At 49.1% G+C, this 19,793-nt stretch overlaps 2 protein-coding genes across 2 annotated transcripts; both read right to left on the bottom strand.

Moving 5' to 3' along the window:
• Positions 1–905: 905 nt before the first annotated feature.
• LOC120666861 (VAN3-binding protein-like) lies at positions 906–10,731 on the bottom strand. Its single transcript, XM_039946844.1, has 7 exons — positions 10,305–10,731; positions 9,381–9,494; positions 2,204–2,603; positions 1,798–2,094; positions 1,665–1,714; positions 1,491–1,548; positions 906–1,414 (listed from the first exon to the last, which is right to left on the bottom strand). The coding sequence occupies exons 1-7, from the start codon at positions 10,626–10,628 to the stop codon at positions 1,206–1,208; spliced, it is 1,452 nt and encodes a 483-aa protein (XP_039802778.1). The 5' UTR covers positions 10,629–10,731; the 3' UTR covers positions 906–1,205.
• LOC120666862 (oleosin-B6-like) lies at positions 3,241–5,791 on the bottom strand. Its single transcript, XM_039946845.1, has one exon. It carries the CDS (start codon positions 4,601–4,603, stop codon positions 3,941–3,943), a length of 663 nt encoding a protein of 220 aa, XP_039802779.1. The 5' UTR covers positions 4,604–5,791; the 3' UTR covers positions 3,241–3,940.
• Positions 10,732–19,793: the final 9,062 nt, after the last annotated feature.

Here is a 19,793-nt window from a genome sequence, read left to right on the forward strand (position 1 = left end):
ACTCCTCTCTTTTGTCCCTTCGGTGGCCTCGCCACTGCTATGTGGAGGATTGGGACTCATTTTTATGTAGATATATTTATTTTTCTTTAAACTTTGGTTCTCCTGCAATATCGACAAGGCTACCAGATATGAAGATTGTCTTCAGATCTTTGCAATTAGTGTGTCAATCAGATTATCAGAAGATCCAGTTGGCTATCTTTTGATGTGGTAACTTCAACCTCTTCTTTCGATTTTTCTGCGATAAGATCTGGTTTCTTCAACTCTTTGTTTTGGTGGTGAAGGATTACAAGGCTGTGTTGCTTGGGGTGTTCCCCCAGCCGATGTTTTTTCAGCGGTTGCTAGATTTCGTTATAATCAGCGAGTGGTTTTCGCGGTCTTTAAAGCCTTGTGCGGCAATGGCGTTTGCAGGTGTTCCTTTCCTTACAGTTTTTTCGTGTATTTTCAAATTCCGGTGGACGACGAACAATCGAATAAGAAGACAACCAGAGAAAATTTTCGATGTAATTTTATTTTTTTTATATCATCTTGTATCAAATTGTCCTTTTATTATAATAGTTTTTCTTGATATAAATCAGATACGAAACAACTTTCTGATGTCTTTCTAAAAAAACAACCGATAAAATGAGAGGCAAGATCATAGCATAGGAGCATCCGTGTTCCGTGCATGATGTGGATCGGCGTATCGGGCGTCAACCCTATATAACGCTCCCTCTCGGCTCACATGGGCCTAACCAGTAGGTTTTGCACTGTGGGCCGTGGTACTTTGTGTTGGCCCGTTGGGCCTCTGCCTAGGCTGTTGTTCAATGCAGTGTGTTGGTTGAATAAAATAATATGAACCCCTCAAAAAAAATATCATACCCCCTCCTCCTCCTCAATAAAACTGAAAAAAAACGTACTCAGTGCCGTAGACTTCCCGCACTGTGCGGGGTCTGGAGAATGGTTGACTAAAAAAATCATGCATGTTTCAGTCCCTCAATCATGCTTATCTTTGCTCTGCAATAGGAACTACTGCACTGAACATTCAGCTACTGCGATCAGAGTTCGTCAACAAGTGAGACCAACACCCAGCAAAGCATAGGAGCGAAGCACTTGGGATCTCCCCTCTTCTCACCAATCCACAAGCATGAGCTGAGAGTGAGACCCCCCCCCCCCCCCCCCAGCTAGCTACATGTCCTCCCTCTGTGCAGCAGTGCGGTGACGGGCCGTCAGGCGGCGCGCTTCCTGCCGCCGGCGATGCTGAGGAGGCGCGCGACGCCCTTGGTCCACATCTCGTACTCCCGCTGGCCGCCGCACTCGAACTCGATCACCCGGTGCTCCGCCGTCCGCAGGCCGAAGTAGCGCCGCTGCTCGCCGCCGTCCAGCAGGTGCCGCCCCGGCCACGCCGCCACGTCCCGGCACACGTCCACCACCACGCCTACACGGCAGCACGCTCCAATGTCAGTGCCGCCGGTGCTGAGAGAGACACCTTGCTGCCTGCACGGGACACTTACTCTTCTTCTTCTTCGTGATGGTCCCTCCGACGTGCCGGCTCTTCATCTTCAGCATCACCTGCGCAAAAGGCAAACTTTCAAGGATTCGAACTTTTTTTTTTCACAAATCCATCTGCATTTAAATTTCTCTCAAATAGAATCAGTGCAATTTGAGATATGAGTTGCTGCTCGTACCACGCCCATCCGGTTGATGTACACGGAGACAACCTTCCAATGCAACGATCCTGCACACGATTCAGCATCCTTCCTCTGTCAGCTCGCGGCACGACAGCTGATGATCAGATCGGTCAAATCAAAAGTTGAGTACCTTTGCGGGTGCGCTTGAGGAGCTCGGTGCCGCGGGCCAGCAGCTCCTGCGTGCAGATGCCCAGGAAGTTGTTCTCCTCCGCCAGCGCGAGCTCGTCGCTGAAGCAGCTGCTGCTCTCCAGCTCCCTCTGCTGCTGCTGATGCTGGTGGTGGTGCTTCAGCTGGCGGTTGTCCTTGTGGCCGTGCTGGTGGTACCCTCCGCCTCCGGCCACCGCGCCCTTCTCCACGGGGATCACCGCCGCCACGTTCCACACCTCCTTCAGCGCCCTCGCCTTGAGCGTCGCCGCGCCGCGCAACGCTGTACGAGTTTCAAAGAGAACGCAACGCGATCACTCCAGCCGCCGGCCAATCCGGACGAACAGAAGGGCTGCAGGAAGTCCGGTAGACATTGACATCAGCAGGCGAACCTGTGGCGGCGGCGGCCGTGACGGTGACGACGTCGCCGGGGTTCCTGACGCTGACGGCGGACCCGACGGCGGCGGCGAGGTGCTCGCGCTCGGCGCCCATGGCCTCCGCGGCCTCGACGCACTGCGCGGCCACGAGCGTCGCGGCCGACGCCACCGCCATGTCGGTGCGCGCGCCGCGGTCGTCCTTGCCGGACCCCGACGAGGCCGCGGCGGTGGCTGCCGCCAAGGCGGCGACGGCCGCGGCCACCGCCGCCACGGACACGGCGGCGTGCACCTGCGCGTTGTGCGCGCGCGTCTCCTCCTTCTTCTTATCCCGCCGGTCCTTGAGCCACCGGCCCACCGTCTTGCTGCCGCCGCGGGCGTACGGCTGCGGCTTCGGCGTGCTCGCCAGTCTGCAGAACTGCGTCATTTTTTTTCAGAAACCCAATTGTTCAGTTAAGCATTCAGTTACTGTTCAGTTCATCAAAGATAGCATTTTTGTGCAGAAAATTGCTTCTGTTTGTCCTAAAATTTAAAAAGAAAGTTTGATCTGATCGGGGCACCCAAACTGAAATGCCATTCGGCAAACAGTTAATAAGCTACAGAAGTTCATCAGATTATGACCTGACAGGATTCTGCAACAGTAAATGACTATTGCAAAGTGTGGCATCCTTTCAGTGACCCCTGCGAATCATTGGGTGTGTTCTAGTTGGTGAAATTTTTTTGATTCGGCTACTGTAGCGCTTTCGTTTGTATTTAGCAATTAGTGTCCAATTATGGATTAATTAGGCTCAAAAGATTCATCTCATCATTTACAGCTAAACTGTGTAATTAGTTATTTTCTTTGATTATATTTAATGCTCTATGCATGTGTCCAAAAATTTAATGTGACGGGAAATCTTGAAATTTTTTTGGAAATGACCATTGTGTTTCCATGACGTTAATCTAGGCTCCTAGGGCACACTGATGGAATCGCGAGGCGTGCCTGTCGAACGCATGCACCAGACCAACGTTCTGCCACGAGCAACCAATCAAAAAAAAAACACATGGCACAATCATGAGGGGGAGCGAGACTGAGAGACAGACACAGCAACAGCATTTTTAAAGGACAGGATTATCCTCAGGAGCAGACATTACTCACAGTAGTACAGTACGAAAGACTGCATCATTAGTTTAGGACTGTAAAAGCTGGGGAAGTAACTCTTGATTAGGGGTAAGAAAGGCAGGAAACACGTGGCAGGTGCAAGCAAAAAGGTTGCAATTAAGACTGACTCCAACAAGGAGAGGCATTTTGTAGAGTCAAATCCACGATTGCCTAGCATACATAGTGTTTTGCGTTTTCTTCGAATCGCGATGTCTCCAACAGCGCAAGCGCATTTCCCCGTCGCTCCGCCCCCGACGCCGGGCCCTTCCGCCGCCTGCCGCCCACCTCGGCAGCTCGCCGCCGTGCGCCCCTCTGCGGGGAACCGTGCTGCGCGCCCCTCCGCGTAGGCCTCCGCCACGAAGCTCGACGCCGAGCGTGCCGCGCCCGCTAGCCTTCCGGATCCCGCCACCCCACCGGAGGAGCTTCGCGGGCGGAGTTGGAGTGCGCGGTGCTGGGCGAGGAGGTCAGGGACGTGCTCCTGCGGGAGGGCGCCCGCCGGCGCGAGCGGCACGACCGGCTGCAGCAGTGGGCTCTGTGCACGGGAGACACGAGCAGGCGCGGCCGGCGGCGGAGCACGCGCGGGAGGTCGGCCTCCGGGACGCCCGCCTCTTCCGTCAGGAACCGGAGCGCGACCCCGATGGTCTCCGCGGGCACGGACAGCAGCTCCGGGCACATCCCCGCCGCGCCCCAGAGGTCCGCGGGAGGCACGCCAGCCGCGAGCAGCACCGCTGCGGCGTCAGCGGACACGGGCGGCGACGGCAGCACGGGCTCCCGGCCGGTAGCGGCGACGGCGACGGCGGCGCGGCGGGCGCAGACGGGAGCCCCGGGACGGCAAGGCTGGTGGGCCTGGTCCGCAGCGCGATGGCGGCGGGAGGCCGGCGTGGCGCAGCAAGAGCTCCTCCACGACCGGCTGCAGCAGTGGGCTCTGCGCACGGAAGAGGAGGGAGGAGGAGGATGGGAGGAGCGCCGGCGAGGGAGTGGGTGGCGCCGGCCAGGGAGGAAGGAGGGCCGCTGCCATTCCGCCCCGCTGCGCGCGCGCCGCCGCGGCTCCGGCCCGCCGCGTGGAGCTCGCCTGCCCCTGCTCCTCCACCTCCTCCACTGCTGCCAAGCTCCCCAGCCTCCACCGACGCCGCGCTCCCGGCCGCCTCCTCCCGGAAGCCGCGCAGGGCGAGGAGCACAGGGGGAGGGCGAGGAGGCCTCCTCCTCCTCTGGTCCGCCGCCGCATCCTCCTCTTCCAGCTGGATGCATTCGAGGAGAGAGGGGATGTATTTTTGCATCCCCTCTCTCCTCTAAACGCAAAATGCATCGCCTGATGCTTTGTTTGTCGGAGGACGGATCTGGCATGCACAGTGGCGAGCGCGAGGCAAAATTACTTTTGCCTCGCATTGTTGGGGTCAGTCTAACTGCATAGGCCTGCAAGCCTCTTGTTCTTTTCAAGCTGCCCGGAGCTAGTGGGGCACTGGGCATGCTGCAGTGTGCAGTGTTTGCTTGCTGGAGGAGGAGACCAGCAGGCCAGAAGAGCTGCCGCTTGCAGCCTTTGCAGTTGCATCAGAGCTGGAGTGGCAGCTGGAGCTGGAATCAAAGCTTCTTCAGCACCAAGCAAGCGACCATCACATCGTGCCCCAGGCCCCACCGCCATGGCCGGAGCTTGTGGTACAAGGGCATGGCACGGATCAGGGGCAACCGGGCAAACACCAAGGTCCAAGGGAGGAGGGGGAGGGAATGGGATGGGAGCGTTGCAGGTCACTGTAGTGAGATCACCCACAGCCTGGCTCTCTTTAGTTTGAAACTAGAAACATAGGCGCTGCATTGCCGCGCCGACCCAAGCTATCTCATAAACAGTTAGCCAGCTTGTCATCAACATTGACAATGTGTTGGTTAAATTACATTTCATTTTGTGGTTATAATTTAAGTAGATAGAAGCATTACATTTATAGCAGCAAACTGCAATTGAGAAATCCAATGATATATGAATGTTGTGTTTGCTACGAGCTCTTTCTCTGAAATTCGGTTCATAGCACTATGTCATCTGCTACGAAGAGAAGAAAAACAAGAGCAACACAATGCTTATCTTCTTTTAAGAACAATTTTCAAACGAGCTGTTGAAATGTCTTTTAAGAACAATTATCGAACAAGCAGTTGAAAATTATTTACGTTGTTGAATGGGGCTCTAAAGCATAGCTCTAAATACCATTCCTTCTTCTCTAAAATTTTTTTAGCCTAAGTCCTGGAACGCGTGTTGGGGAGCTGGCCGCTGGGAGCTGCGATGTGGGCATGTGGCCTCGGTCCTGGAACGTGACACTGAACGTCAAAAGAATTTGGTCGATTATCTTTCAGGTGGTACGTGTAGCTGTTTTGAAATTTCGCTGTTGTTTCTGAAGCTTTATTCTCTATTAGCCATATATTACTAGCTGGACTATTTTGGTTATTGCTTTTAGCCCTGCCATCTTTTTCGGTAAACTCTGTTCCAGCTATTGAACGGAACGGATGCACCATTGAAATGCCTGTTCCGTAGCCAGAAGTGGTGTGCGGTGTGCGCAGAGCAGCAATGAGCGTTTACAGCAGCCAGCGAAAGAGGAAAATGCAGGTGCGGAAAGCACATCCTGACCTCAGCACGCAAAGGAAACAGGTGGGGCGCCATGGACTCAATGACGATTCCATATATCGGCGGCCAAAGTAAACAGCACAAGCTGCAGAGAGAGCGCACTCTCCTTTGCTCGTCTAATCTGAAGCTGCGCTCACTCCCAGTTCCACATCCGCATGGGATCCTAACACTGCGGCTCCACCTCCCAATTAGGGCTTGTTTGACAGGGCTCCGGCTCCTCTAAAAACAGTTTCGGCTCCTTTGGTGGAGCGGCTTCTCTAGTAGAACTGGAGCTGTTTTGAAAAACGTTTGGCAAAACAATTTCACCTGTTTGATTGAGGTTGCAAAATATCTAAATTACCCTTTTTCTTTTTTTTCCTTCTTTTTCTTTTTCTTTTTTTCTTCTCTTATTTTATTTTTCTTTTCCTTTTATTTTTTTTCTCCTCTCCTCTTATCCATTCGCCCCCATCCCTTTCTCTTCCAGACCCGCCGCCACCTCCTCCTTTCCATCGCCAGGCGCCCCCCGCCTCCTCCTCCAAGCGGCCATGGCCGCCGCCTCCTCCTCCTCCAAGCGGCCATGGCCGCCACCGCCGCCTCCTTTCTGTGCGCCCGCGCCTCCTCCTCCTCCAAGCGCGGCAGTTCGCGCCGCCGACTCCTCTCCGAGCGCCGGCGGCCCGCACCTCCCGTCCCTACGGCCGCCGCCGGCGGCCTCCTCGTCGCGGCCGATGCCAGCCACCTGCTCCCCGCAGCCTTCCCCGGCCGCTGCCGACCAACTCCCTCCTGGCGCCGCAGGGCGTGCCCCTGAGCCCGCCACCGGCCGATTAGTCCCTGCCGGCTGCGCCCTGGCGGGCCCCACCCGGGGGCAGGGCTGGCAAAGGGAGGCCGGAGCCGCGTGGAGCCACTATTTCGGGCTCCTCCTCGCGTGTGGAAGCCGCGAGTGGCTCCATGGCCGGCTCCTAACCTGGAGCTGGTGCCAAATGCACCGTTTGGCAGGGCTACTGCTGGAGCCGCTCTTGGAGCCCTGCCAAACAGGACCTTAGTCTTCACCGCCGTCGATTCCAACCCCAAGCTGGTCCACAAACCTGCCGTGCCCAAGGCCACCGAACAAATCCCCATCACGTCCCTACCGGAGGGGGGGGGGCTCGAGAGGAGGGGCCGCCGCCGCCAAGATCCAGGCGGCCTTCCGCGGGCATCAGGTTCGGCGGCACGTCGCGGCCGTGCGCGCAGATGACGCCGAGGCGACGTGGCTGGAGCAGCTGCTCCGGCGGCAGGGGACCGTGGATGCCGTCCACGGCGAGCGTTAGCAGGCCCAGTTCTCGGAGGTGTTCATAGCCGTGCTGCTGCGGCTTGACGCCGTGCCGGGGCACTACCCGACCGTGCGGGACGCGCCAGCCCGTCATCGGCCATGGTCGTGGCACCCGAGGTGCAGGCGTTTGGGGTATGGCGTGCTTCTGGAGCCGCTAGCAGAGTGAGGAGGGAGCGTGGAGGCGGATGGTGCGACTGGTCGAGGAAGGTGCGGGCGGTGGGGTTAGTCGAGAGGCGAGGACGGAGAATGCCCTGCTGTGGCTGGAGGAGACGGAGGTGCAGCGAGTATGAGGAGAGCTCATGAATTCTCGAGAGATAATTGCTGAAGGCTTTTTTTTGTTGTCCGATTGAAATCGAACGGTGATTCAAAAGAGGCGACGTGGACAAATGACGTGCCAATACCAGGGTCAGATTTCGTCTTTTAAAGATGGGCAGCTGAGAGTGACGCAGAGGATCATGTGGCTGTGTACGCAGTGACATGCTGCCGATCATATCTTTTGACCATGATCAAGGTTTCGACTTTCGGTACGAGACCAAAATTTGACTGATGGTAAGCGATGGTCAATGACAAAAGTGCAGACACCATGCATGGCTGGCTGGCTGAATCTGAACAAAAGGGACTCTATCCTACGCCACGCTGCAGACTCATTTCATAACCCTAATGCTTGTTTCAAATCAGCTTAAACGGCATGAATCATGGTAGGCCGTGCCCAAAAACTAGCAATGGTAGTAGAAAGGTAACGCACGCCTGTGAAACCGCAAAAAGGACATGGAAATGAGCAATCATTGCTGTGATAGGCGGCTGATAGGCACACACACACACGGTACTCGAACTCGAGCAAGAAACACCTGTAGCAGTGTCAAATAGAGAAATTCAGCAAAAGGGGAAGGGAGAGACATGAGCAAGAACGGGGAAAACTTTTTTTTTTCGTTCACAAGTTACAAGCACAAGACTACAAGACCTCCCTCCCATTTAGGGATGAGGAAATGCAATGCCAGAGGTGAGAGCAGGAAAAAGGCGTTCATATTCATCCCCATGCATGTCTATGTCTTGTCTGAGAATTGCCCAATGAGGGCGCGTTTAGTTCCCAAAAATTTTCACCTCGAAATTTGTGCCACTCTCTTTGGACACGTGTATGGAGTACTAAATGTAGTTAAACAACAAAATTAATTGCACAGTTTGGATGTACACGGCGAGATGAATCTTTTAAGTCTAATTAGTGCATGATTAGCCATAAGTGCTACAGTAACCCGCTTATGTTAATGATGCGGTCAAAGGCCTCAAAAGATTCGTCTCGTAGTTTCCGGGTGAGTTCTGAAATTAGTTTTTTAATTAGTGTCTGAAAAGTCCTCCCGACATCTGATCAAACTGTTGATTTGACAACAAAAATTTTTGGTTTGGGAACTAAACGCGCCCTGATTTTGGCATGCAGCCACTTTGCCCAAATCTGTAGATTCAGACTTCAGAGAGACATGGAATGGAAGTAAAGTGGCATTTCATCGGATGGAGAGAAAGGCGAGTGTTCGAGCTCTTTTTCAATCTTTTGATTCTTTTCTGTCTCTGTAGAAAATTTTGTGATAGAAAAAGCTGAAAGCCTGAAAGGCCAAGGTCGGTGTTTCTGTTCCAGCTAGTCCCATAGAACTAACCTGAATATGCTAAGAACATACCAATGTACCAATACTAAGGGGCTCTTGTTGTATCTACAGCTTTGCTGAACCTGTCTTTGACCAAGTTTGCTGTATACAGGAAAAAAAGAAACAAACAATCAAGCACTCTGTTTACAAAGGCAAGCAGAGCATCGAACAGAGAGGGAACATCAACCAAATTACCAGCTCATACAGGCTGCAGAGCTCACATAAATGGCTGAGAAAACCAAGAGACAGATGCAGGCATGCAGTATATCTGCGCCAGCCTAGCTGCCCCAGGCTTGCAGAGATATCAAACAAACATGCAGTGCCAAACAATCAGCGGAAGCAGCAATCAAGCAGGTGAAGTGCTACTACCTACTACTAATACCATGGGTCTTCTGTGAAAACCTTAATTGCAGAATTGGAATGCCCTAAGTAGAATGCCATTCAGGTCTTGGAATTCATTGGATCATCAACGAGACAACTAAGAATGGTACTAGTGGTAATAAAGTGCAGGAGAGGAGAGGACGTGAGACCTTGGTGTCGTCGATCTCCGGCGAGACGGGCGGGCTGTCGGAGAGCGAGCCGCCGCCGTTGAGAGGCCCGCTGCTGTGGGAGAGCCGGCCGGAGGTCAGCGGCGACACTTCCTGCTGCAAGCCCAGCGAAAGAAGAAACCAATCAGCCTCAAATTCAGTACCCCAATCGACGGAAACAAGCGTGCAACAGGAGTAGAACAGCAAACATTTGTTAGTTTTCCCCAGTTTCTGTTTTGGGTTTGCTCGTGGAGCTGGAGTGAAGAAGAAAAAAAAGAACTCAGCTTTGTCTTGTTCTTGTTGTCCTCACTTTTACTCCCCAGGAGTACAACCAGGGAAGTCAGATATCAGATAGTTGCATTAAAGAAAGCTAGTACTAGTACTAATAATCGGCAGGAAGAACCGAGCCAAATCAAACCTTTAGTTCTCACTCCATAAACCTTGTAAACACAAAAAAAATCGTCACATCGAATATTTCAACACATGTATGGAGTACTAAATGAAGTCTATTTACAAAACTTTCTATATAGATGGGCTGTAAATCGTGAGACGAATCTAATGAGCCTACTTAATCCATGATTTGCAACAGTGATGCTACAGTAATCATCCACTAATTATTGATTAATCATGGATTAATTATCATTAGATTCGTCTCGCGATTTACAACCCATATGTGCAAAAAAAATTTATAAATAGACTTCATTTATTACTTCAAATTAATAAAATTCCAACGAATTTTTTTTTGCGCCGGAACTAAACAGAGCCTTAGAACGACATGGCTTAAATACTCAATCGCACGCACGAGTTTGGCAAAAAGCATTCAAGAAGAACACTGCGTAGGATTTCCTCTTTCTAAAAAAAGAAAGACTGGATTTTCTTTTTGTCTGTTCCATGAGGAAGAGCGAGCGGCCGGGGGAAGGCACGCACCGATTGCGCCATGATCCGGTCCATGATGAGCTGCGAGGTGGCCGCGGACGCGAAGGAGAAGGAGCTGCCCGAGGCGGGCCCTCCGCCGGCGCCGGCGCAGTCGAGCTCCCCCGCGACGTCCTCGGCGATGGCGGCGCCCGCCCCGGCGGCCACTGCCAGCGCCGGGCCCGGCGCAGGCGCGGCGGCGAGCGCGCGGGAGACGTCGGCCGCGGACGCGCTCCAGGACCGGGACAGGAACTCCAGCGGGTCACGCGGCGGCTCCGGCGGCCGGAGCGGGAGGTCCCCGCCGCCGCCGGCTCGCCTGGCGCCGCCCGCGTCGGCCATCGGAGCTGGAGGTGGCGGTTGCTGTGCGCGGTGCGCGCGGTCGTGTCGTGCGTGGGGCGCGCGCGCGCGCGGAAAGGTGGTGGCGAGCGGAGCGGAGTGTGGTGTGGAGGCCGCGGTGCGGTGGTTGCTTTTGGGAAGTGGGCGGTTTTATAGAGGGAGAGGGAGAGTGACGCTGTGAAGGCTGCATTAAAAAGTTTGTTTACATTGAAAAGTTTGTGTGTGAATTTTCACAACTTTTTTCTTTTTATTATCTGGTGAAAACTTTGAATCATGTAGTGAAATGGATTTTCGACTAAGTTTGTTTGTAGTACATTGTATATTTCAAAATGGCAGGGGAGTAGTATGTTTTGCTCGTTTGTTTACATGGTACTGTTTACATTGAAAATGATTTAGCACGGAGGAAAATATAGTACAAGGTCATCAAGATTCATAACGTGAAATTGATATTACTTGATTCGTCATAACAGCGACAACTGTCATAGTTTATGTAGTTTGTACTAAAATAATTTACTGTTTCTTGAGATGTTATTAATCAAAGTTAAAATGATTTGACTTGGATAAATAAATCTAGAAGTGATATTTTAGTACTCCTACAATGCCACTACCACAGTGGTCAGTTACGTTGTCTGTTTAGACCCTGTTTATTTAAAGGGCTTTTTTTAGCTCCTGTCACATCGAAAAGAATCTTACTATTTAGAGATTTAAAATAAAACACATCGAAAAGAATCTTACTATTTAGGGGTATAAAATAAATTTTTTATTAATTTTTTTGGACAGATGAGTGCTAATTCGCGAGACGAATCTAACGAGCCTAATTAATTCAAAATTTGCTACGTTGATGCTATAGTAACCATTCATTAATCATAGATTAATATACCTCATTATATTCGTCTCGCAGTTTAGCCCTAGAGTTCTGCAGTTAATTTTGTAATTAGACTTTATTTGATACTTATAAATGCTAAGATTCTCTTTGATATGACATAGTCTAAAATTTAGCTCTAGCTCTTCCCTTTCCGGCTGGGCCTGGGCCGCTTTACTTTACTCCTGCCTGTCCTCACTTCACTCCAGCCAGTGAGCCAGATGACGAGAGAGAATCTTTCGGCCTTGTTGCATGCAACTGCTTCACGGTCACGCCTGGACGGTGCCTCTAGTTGCAACTGCAACGGTGACACTGTTCTTCAGTTCTTGGCCGCACAAACATAAACGGCACAGATGACGCAAATAAAGCGTGGTTGTTGAGCTGCACTGGGAGGCTGGAGCTCAGATGCGACCATGATGATGTTTTGCGTTGTTTAGGACCGGTTTTGGAAGTTTGTTGGGACTTAAAGGTGCCGGAAAGGAAGCCCTAGTTTGGTTGGACTTGGTTACAAGCTAAGCACCAACTACCACCTGATCATTCTTACTGCTATGATCCTATTATGCTTACTTATGCAAACCTGCGTGCAAACCTCGTATAAAATAGGAAAGTCCGGTTTACATCCTGGTACTATCGCAAAAATCTATTTTTTCAACCTTCAAATATAAAGGAAGAAGAAGAAGAACTGGATCGATGGAGCTCTCAAGTCCGGTTTACATCCTGGAAAGTCCAGTTTACATCCTGTTTGTCGTGTCCCTTCTCCGTCATCCGAATCCGAGTGACCATTGACAGCCGTCTTGTTAGTTGATCCTGAACTGGATCGATGGAGCTCTCAAGTCTCGAGCAAGAAGAAGAAGAACCTCGACACTGTTCAGCTTATTCAGCCAATCAGACCGCAAAGCCTGACGGAGGCCCTCAAGCAACTAACCGCACCCACCGGCCACCAACCAATTTTGACAGTTTCTTTTGATCATTTTATTATGGGAAAGATTCTGTTTAAACCCTCCAACTATCATAAAAATTTAATTTTTCAATTGTTAACTACGAAATCAGATAACATAGACCATCCAACTATCGAAATCAGGCAAATTTGACCCTTTAGATGGTTTTTAAGGTAGTTCTCCATTTTGTGAAAATTAAAAATATTTAAATTTAAACTAAATAATTCATACGTATTCATTTTAAATAAAAACAAAATGGATATCAAAAGATTTCTAAAATGTATCCTATCAATTGGCACTATATGTGTCAATTATTCAGATCCAATGTTTTTCTTAATATTAATAGTTTTGGTTCCTTATAGTTATGCCTATTATATTTAAATAACTTAGATTTAAATAAAGCAATAATAGATATAGAAATCCTTTTAAATTCGGTTCTTAGATTATCTAGACTAAAAATTAAGACTTCTTATCACCTTTATATGCGCGGTGGCCGGCCGGCCGGTGCCATTAACTCCTCCTCCCCCAAGGATTCGATCCGTGATACTCGTGCATGCGAGCACGACCGTGCATGATTGGGATGGATAGATGATCCATCATCAAGCATCTGTGTGATTATTGGAGGACACTAGACTAGTACAGAATCTTACTATTACTAATTGGAGGTTCCTTTGGAGTCTTCATGTAAAGGCACATAGAATTCTAGGTGGATACTCTGAAAAAATAGATAAATCCTATAAATTCTCACAAAAATCAGAAACATCCAACCATCAATTCAACAACTCTAATTATAATAACCATCAGATATGTTATTTTTTCTAATAAATTATCCACATCTGCCATTATAAAAATAGACTAAAGTAACCCCCTAAACATATATCTAAATTACCCACATTTGTCATTATAAAAAATATAAAGTAACCCCTGATCTTTATGTAAATTACCCATCTATGCCATTATAAAAATAATACAAATATCCCCTAAATTTGCATATAAATTATCCAATTCTATCATTATTATTACAAGTTAAACTACTCATCTGAATCTAAATTATATAATTATAATAATATATTAAAGTGCACTAATATAAAAATCAAAAATTACTATTTCTATTATTATTAATATATTATTAATATTATTATTTATATAAAAGTAATACCCACGATATATCTCACCATATATTCATGTATGGTGGAAGAGATAAGATTATCAATTCACAAACAAATAGTTTAACTAAACATATATTAAATACATATGGAGGTGCACAAAATAAAATCTATTGTAACTAAATAATAAAAATATACATTTTAGAGTATGTGTTATAATATTTAATAGATGAAAAGGGCGTGAGATAGCTAATTATAATTACTAATTTTATTTTTATATTAATTCTAATTTTATTAGAATTAACCAGCTGCTCGCCGGCTAAATTGTGGTCGCTCTCGCCCGCACACGTGCGTCGGCCGTGCTTTCTGCTTTGAATGTCGCCCGCCACGTGTGCGCTGGCTGCACGCACATACTCCCTCCATACTTGAAAAGCATGTCGTTTAGTACAGAATTGTGCATACCAAGGAGTGAGTAATTAGGGTCATGGGTGGGCATTCGGGTAACCCGAAAAATTCGGGTCGGGTATTTCGGGTTTTGAGAATTTCGGGTTTTGAAATCTGTAACCCGAAATTTGTCTGAAATAATGAAAACCCGACATTTCGGGTACCCGAAAATTCGGGTTCGGGTTCGGGTTACCCCGAACTACCCGAAATTTGTACGTCTCCATGGCGAGCGTCGGAGGCTAGGTGGTGATGACCGGCGGCAGCGGGGGCGGCGGCGGCGGCTCGGTCACGCCCCGCGGCTGGAGCAGTGCCTACGCCGAGAGCGTCTCCATGGCACAGGCGTGCGTCGAGAGGCGAGGAGACCGGCGGCCGGCGGGGGCGGGGGCGGCACCTACGTCGGCGCTGAGCCGCTGACTGCTCGGAGTGGGCGCGCGGCGGCGGCCGGGGTGGGGGCTGGGGGTGGACGCGGCGGCGGCGGCCGGGGTGGGGGCTGGGGTGCCGCGACGGCCGAGGTGGGGGCTGGGGTGGACGCGGCGGCGGCGGCCGGGGTGGGGGCTGGAGGCGGACGCGGCGGCGGCAGCCGGGGTGGGTGCTGGGGGTGGACGCGGCGGCGAGTCGGCGACGGCCGGGGTGGGGGCTGGGGATCGGCGCGGCGGCGGCGGCCGGGGTGTGGGCGGGGGTTGGGCGCTGCGGCGGTGGTCGGGGTGGTGGCAAGACGGTCGGCGCGGCAGCTGGGGTGCGGCTGGGCGCTGGGCGTGGAGTCCGTGGAGGCGTGGACGGACGACAGCGGCATGAGGGGTTGGAGTGGAGGCGCGAGGGACTGAGGGGATTGACAGGGTTAGGGTCAGTCCAAGTGGAAGGGTTTGGTGGGCTGGGCTCAAAATATGAGTGGGCCCGAATGAATAATAATTTTGGGCTGATCTTTTGTTCGGGTATTTCGGGTACCGTGGCCTAATACCCGAATTACCCGTAATAATTTCGGGTACCGTGGCTTGAAACCCGGATTAGGGTTCGGGTTTTTCGGGCTCGGGTTTTTCGGGTTCGGGCTCGGTTTTTTCGGGCTCGGGTTTCGGGTATCGGGTATTTTGCCCAGCCATAATTAGGGTGGAGTTTTCCTTCTTTACCCATTTTAAATAGGGTTCGGGTGCTACTCAAACAGCAATGTTTCATAGTGCAAGTGGCAAGCTCTCTGCGGGCCCAGGCTGAAGGTCTACCTTTCGAACCCCAGCGAGACGAATCTAATGAGCCTACTTAATCCATGATTTGCGACAGTGATGCTATAGTAACCATCTGCTAATTATTAATTAATCATGGATTAATTAGCATCATTAGATTCGTCTCGTGATTTACAATCCATCTGTGCAAAAAAATTATAAATAGACTTCATTTAGTAACTCGGATTGGTAAAATTCTTACGGCCTTAATTATTACCGGAAGCGGAACGGGTGGGAGCCGTACGCTCGAGGAGCGAGCGACGGCGATCAGGAATCCAGGATGGGACGGGCGCGCAAGCTAGCTCGCCAGGTGCGCGAGTGGCCGGATGTGGGTTCCATCCCTGGGATCGACACCCGCGTGTCTCACGGGGGTTTTTTCCCAGTAGCTGCCGGGACTTTTCCCGATTTAAGCTAAGGGTACACAGATGCGTGCGCATTTAGTGGTATTGCACGTTTCCCGTGTATTGAAAGTATGGTGCTTCTCTAGGACGAGCACAGTATGGTGCTTCTCAATCCCCCTCTAGTATGTGTAAGGACGTGCACGTGTGCGTGCTTCTCAATCCTCCTCTAGTGTGTAAGGACGTGCACGTGTGTGCGTGTAGTGTGAGTGTGGTGTATGTGGGTGTGTTGCTGCATCCTTATTGTACCCTCTAAAAAAAAAGCTCCATCCTGGTACAGTACGACCGGGTACCTACTCCCGTCACCGTCGGCGTTCTGACCGTCGTCTGCTTCTCCATCGATCCCGGGACTCTGTTAGGTTGTGTAGCATAAGCTACTGTAGCAAACTTTGATCAATAATTAGAAGTATTAAATAAAAATATTTTATAAAACTAACTCCATAATTCCTGCGTTACTTCGCGAGACGAATTTAATGAGGCCTTTGACGCACGATTAGAAGACGGTTACTGTAGCATCACTGTAGCAAATCATCGATTAATTACTGTCATTAGATTCGTCACGCAAGGTTACACTCATTTGTGAAAAAGTTTTGAAAATAAATTTTATTTAGTACTCCATACGTAAAAAAAATTATAGCGCGAGTAGCGCAAAAACAAAGGGCCGCTACCCCCAACCCCGCGGACAGTGAACCGGCCGGGGTGACGCCATCGCCTCTTGCTCGATCCACCCCCGCCTGATTCCGTGATGATTGCGGTAGCTGAGCTGGCTCATGAGCTACAGTCAGTCAGTATTCGAATTCGCTGACCGCTGTCCGGCCCGTCGCTCCTCTCGCGCGCGTGGTGTGGCATCCATTCCCAGTCATGGTGGCCCACGGACGACGAACCAGCAAGATGCTCCGTGGGCCGTTAATATGGGTTGGGCCGGTAGAATCAAATGCCGAATGTGGACAGCTATATATTTGACCCACGAGTAATTTACGATCCTCAAAGAATACGAGTATTTTCCCCTTCCCCTGCAGTTTGGGTGGTTGATTTGATCGGAAATATTAGGAATTACATGTGTGGGACTGGCAGTCAACCATCATATAAGGTGAATTTCTTTTATATTATTAGAATAATTGTTTCAGCTTCAAAAAATTATTCCGCGATCAAAAAGATATTCCGCACAAAAAAGAGTCCAAGTGTGATCTTATTTCGAAGATTTCGTCGCAAGTAATACAGTGGTGTAGTCGGATTTTGATTTCGATATACGATTTTCGAACATATAACTGTGTGGTACTTTGACTGCTAGTTACACATGTCATTCCTAGCAACTGCCAATTTGTTTGTGGCAGCACGGTAAAAGTTAAATGCTACTTTCCTCTAGCATACGGGAGTGGAACATTCCGGGCCTACTTGAATGTTAAAATATTGATATGTCAAAATGAAGGTATGCCAATTTTTTTAACCAAAATTTTAGCAAGTTTAGAATGGCATTTGATTAGATGGGCTACTTTTTTAACATTCAATGTTTAGTTCTTTCCCCCAAAAATATCACACCCAGTCACATCAAAAGGAATCTTACTATTTAAAAGTATTAAATAAAATCTTTTTACAATTTTTTTTTGCATAGATGAACTGTAAATTATTCCTCGTTCAAAAAGATACTGCGCACAAAAAAGAATCCAAGTGTGATCTTGTTTCGAAGATTTCGTTGCAAGTAACATAGTGGTGCAGTCGGATTTTGATTTGGATGTACGGTTTTAAAAAACATAACTCTGTGACACTTTGACTGCTAGTTAACTGCACAGCGACACCGACGTCACGTCTTCCCCAAATAAATCACTATAGACATAAACCAAGCTAGGTTGAAAAAGAAAGAACGGTTCTATTATTTTTAGGGTTGAATGAAGATCGAATGTTTTCTATTTTTCCAATCTGTTGAAAAACCAGGCTCTGTAATCGTTCATGGCAGCACGGTAAAAGTTAAATATTACTTTCCTCTGGCTTAGGGGAGTGGAACGTTCCGGGGCCTTGCTTGTTTGGTTTGTAGTGTGTTAGTGAATAGTGTCATTTTGACCGCTAATTATGATATCAAATAAAGCCAATTTACAAAACCAACTTCAGAACCCCGCGCTAGTGACTCTGAAGAATCTAATGAGGCCTTTGACTGTGCGATTAGAAGATTGTTACTGTAACATCACTGTAGCCAATTATCGGTTAATTATCGTCATTAGATTCGTCGCGAAAAGTTACACCTATCCCTGAAAATTTTTTGCAAATTGACTTCATTTACTATTTCATGCATACAAGATTCTCTTGTAGAATAGAATAGCGTGAACCGAACGAGGCCTAGGCCTACTTGAATGCTAAAATATTGTTATGTCAAAATGTATGCCAAAGTTTTTTAACCGCCCCGTTTGGTTGCGCTCAGTAAAGTTTTTGAAAAAACATCTTTCTATATTTTGAAGTACTAAACATAAACTAATCACAAAAATAATTACAGAACTCGTATGTAAATCGCGAGACGAATCTAATGAGCCTAATTAATCCGGCATTAAAGGTTATTTATTGTAGCATTACTGTAGCAATTTAGCATCTGATTACAGCCTAATTAGGTTCATTAGATTCGTCTCGCGATTTACAGGCAGCAGTCGCAATGCGTTTTTTATTTCGTCTAGATTTAAGTCTCCATGCAGGTGCCGGAAATTTTTTTGGAATTTTGATTTTTGCATCTAAACACGGGCCAAAAGTTTAGCAAGTTTTGAATAACATTTAATTACGTGAGCTATTTTGTGTCCTTCAACTAAATGAGCCGTAGATCCACGTAAAAGTAAATCCACGGGGAGTTTACCTTCGGCTCGGCAGCATCCATGCGAGATCCACACATCCACCATTCCCTCGCTCCCTGCTTTCCAGTTTGGGCCACGAGCTCATCGCTCCAACAATGCAATCCCTGTCCTCTCCGGGGTCAGCAGCCGTCAGCGGGGGAAGATCTCGTCCGTGGCCCTCTCGCACGGCGGCGACGGATCATCACTGCAGCCGCCTGTCGAGCCGCATCCGGCCATGTCGTCGTTTACTCCGGTGTGATGTCCGATCCAACCAACACTCTCCGTGCATGCTCGGCTGCTCGCTCCGGAGGACGTTGAGGACACATTCACTCGCAGCGCCGGCCCGGCCCGGCCGGGGGCGGAGACCGCGTGTACGTGCCTGCCGCCGGATACGGAGGAGCAAGAGCATCGCCGCTGTCAGATACTCCTGCGAGCGAGAAAGAAACATACATGCACGAACAAGAACAAATACCATGGATGCCGCTAGCTAGCATTTTCATTGCCCCCAATCTGAAGAATCATTATCGACGGGGTGAACACCAACGCCATGGCCCAGCCGCAAGGTCCCTGCTTGTCGTCTTCACTGGTCTCGACCGTGCTCGTGTTCCAAACGTCCAGCCTAGCGCATTAACCCCTGCTCTGCACTCTGCAGCAGCTCAGTGTGCTTGTGTACCTCTGCCGCTCTTGCATGTACTGACGAAACAGTTCGAGCAGATGGACAGGCTATTCAGTGAAATTCGGCAGGTTTTCTTCGGATCATGTGCCAACAAGTACTATACTTGCTAAATTTTGCCTGTTCTGTTTTTGTTTAAAAAAAATGCCCTGTTTAGTTGCTAAACTTGCATGTACTGACGAAACAGTTCGAGTAGATGGACAGGCTATTCAGTGAAATTCGGGCAGGTTTTCTTCGGATCATGTGCCAACAAGTACCATACTTGCTAAATTTTGCATGTTCTGTTTTTGTTTCAAAAAATTTTTGCCCTGTTTAGTTGGTGAAAAATTTCCTACAGTACCCGTCACATCAAATCTTCGAACACATACATGAAGTATTAAATGCAGTTAAAAAAACTAATTATATAGTCTAACTGATTAGCATGAGATGAATTTTTTAAACCTAAAGTCCATAATTGGATATTATTTGTCAAGTAACAACGAAATATGCTACAGTACAAAACCCAAACTTTTTCACCAACTAAACACACCCTGAGCAACCACAATGTATGGCATAAGGTAGTCCATAGGCTTAAAATATTTGCTATTAGGTAGCTGGAACATTATGAGAGTAGTCCATAAGGTAGTCCATAGCAAAAGGTATACATAAACTACCCATAAGAATTAAATATTATTACTTTTTCTTACTCCTCTCTGGGTGTGTTTAGATCCCCAAACTCCTCCA

This window comes from Panicum virgatum, chromosome 3N (genome assembly GCF_016808335.1).
Source record: "Panicum virgatum strain AP13 chromosome 3N, P.virgatum_v5, whole genome shotgun sequence".
NCBI classification, from domain to species: Eukaryota; Viridiplantae; Streptophyta; class Magnoliopsida; order Poales; family Poaceae; genus Panicum; species Panicum virgatum.

Coding starts and splice junctions, on each gene's coding strand:
- LOC120666862 (XM_039946845.1), bottom strand. CDS start 4,603: ATGCAAAAATACATCCCCTCTCTCCTCGAATGCATCCAGCTGGAAGAG.
- LOC120666861 (XM_039946844.1), bottom strand. CDS start 10,628: ATGGCCGACGCGGGCGGCGCCAGGCGAGCCGGCGGCGGCGGGGACCTC. Junction 2,604..9,380: donor CGGAGATCGACGACACCAAG/GTCTCACGTCCT, acceptor AAAATGACGCAG/TTCTGCAGACTGGCGAGCAC. Junction 1,715..1,797: donor CCTCAAGCGCACCCGCAAAG/GTACTCAACTTT, acceptor AATCGTGTGCAG/GATCGTTGCATTGGAAGGTT.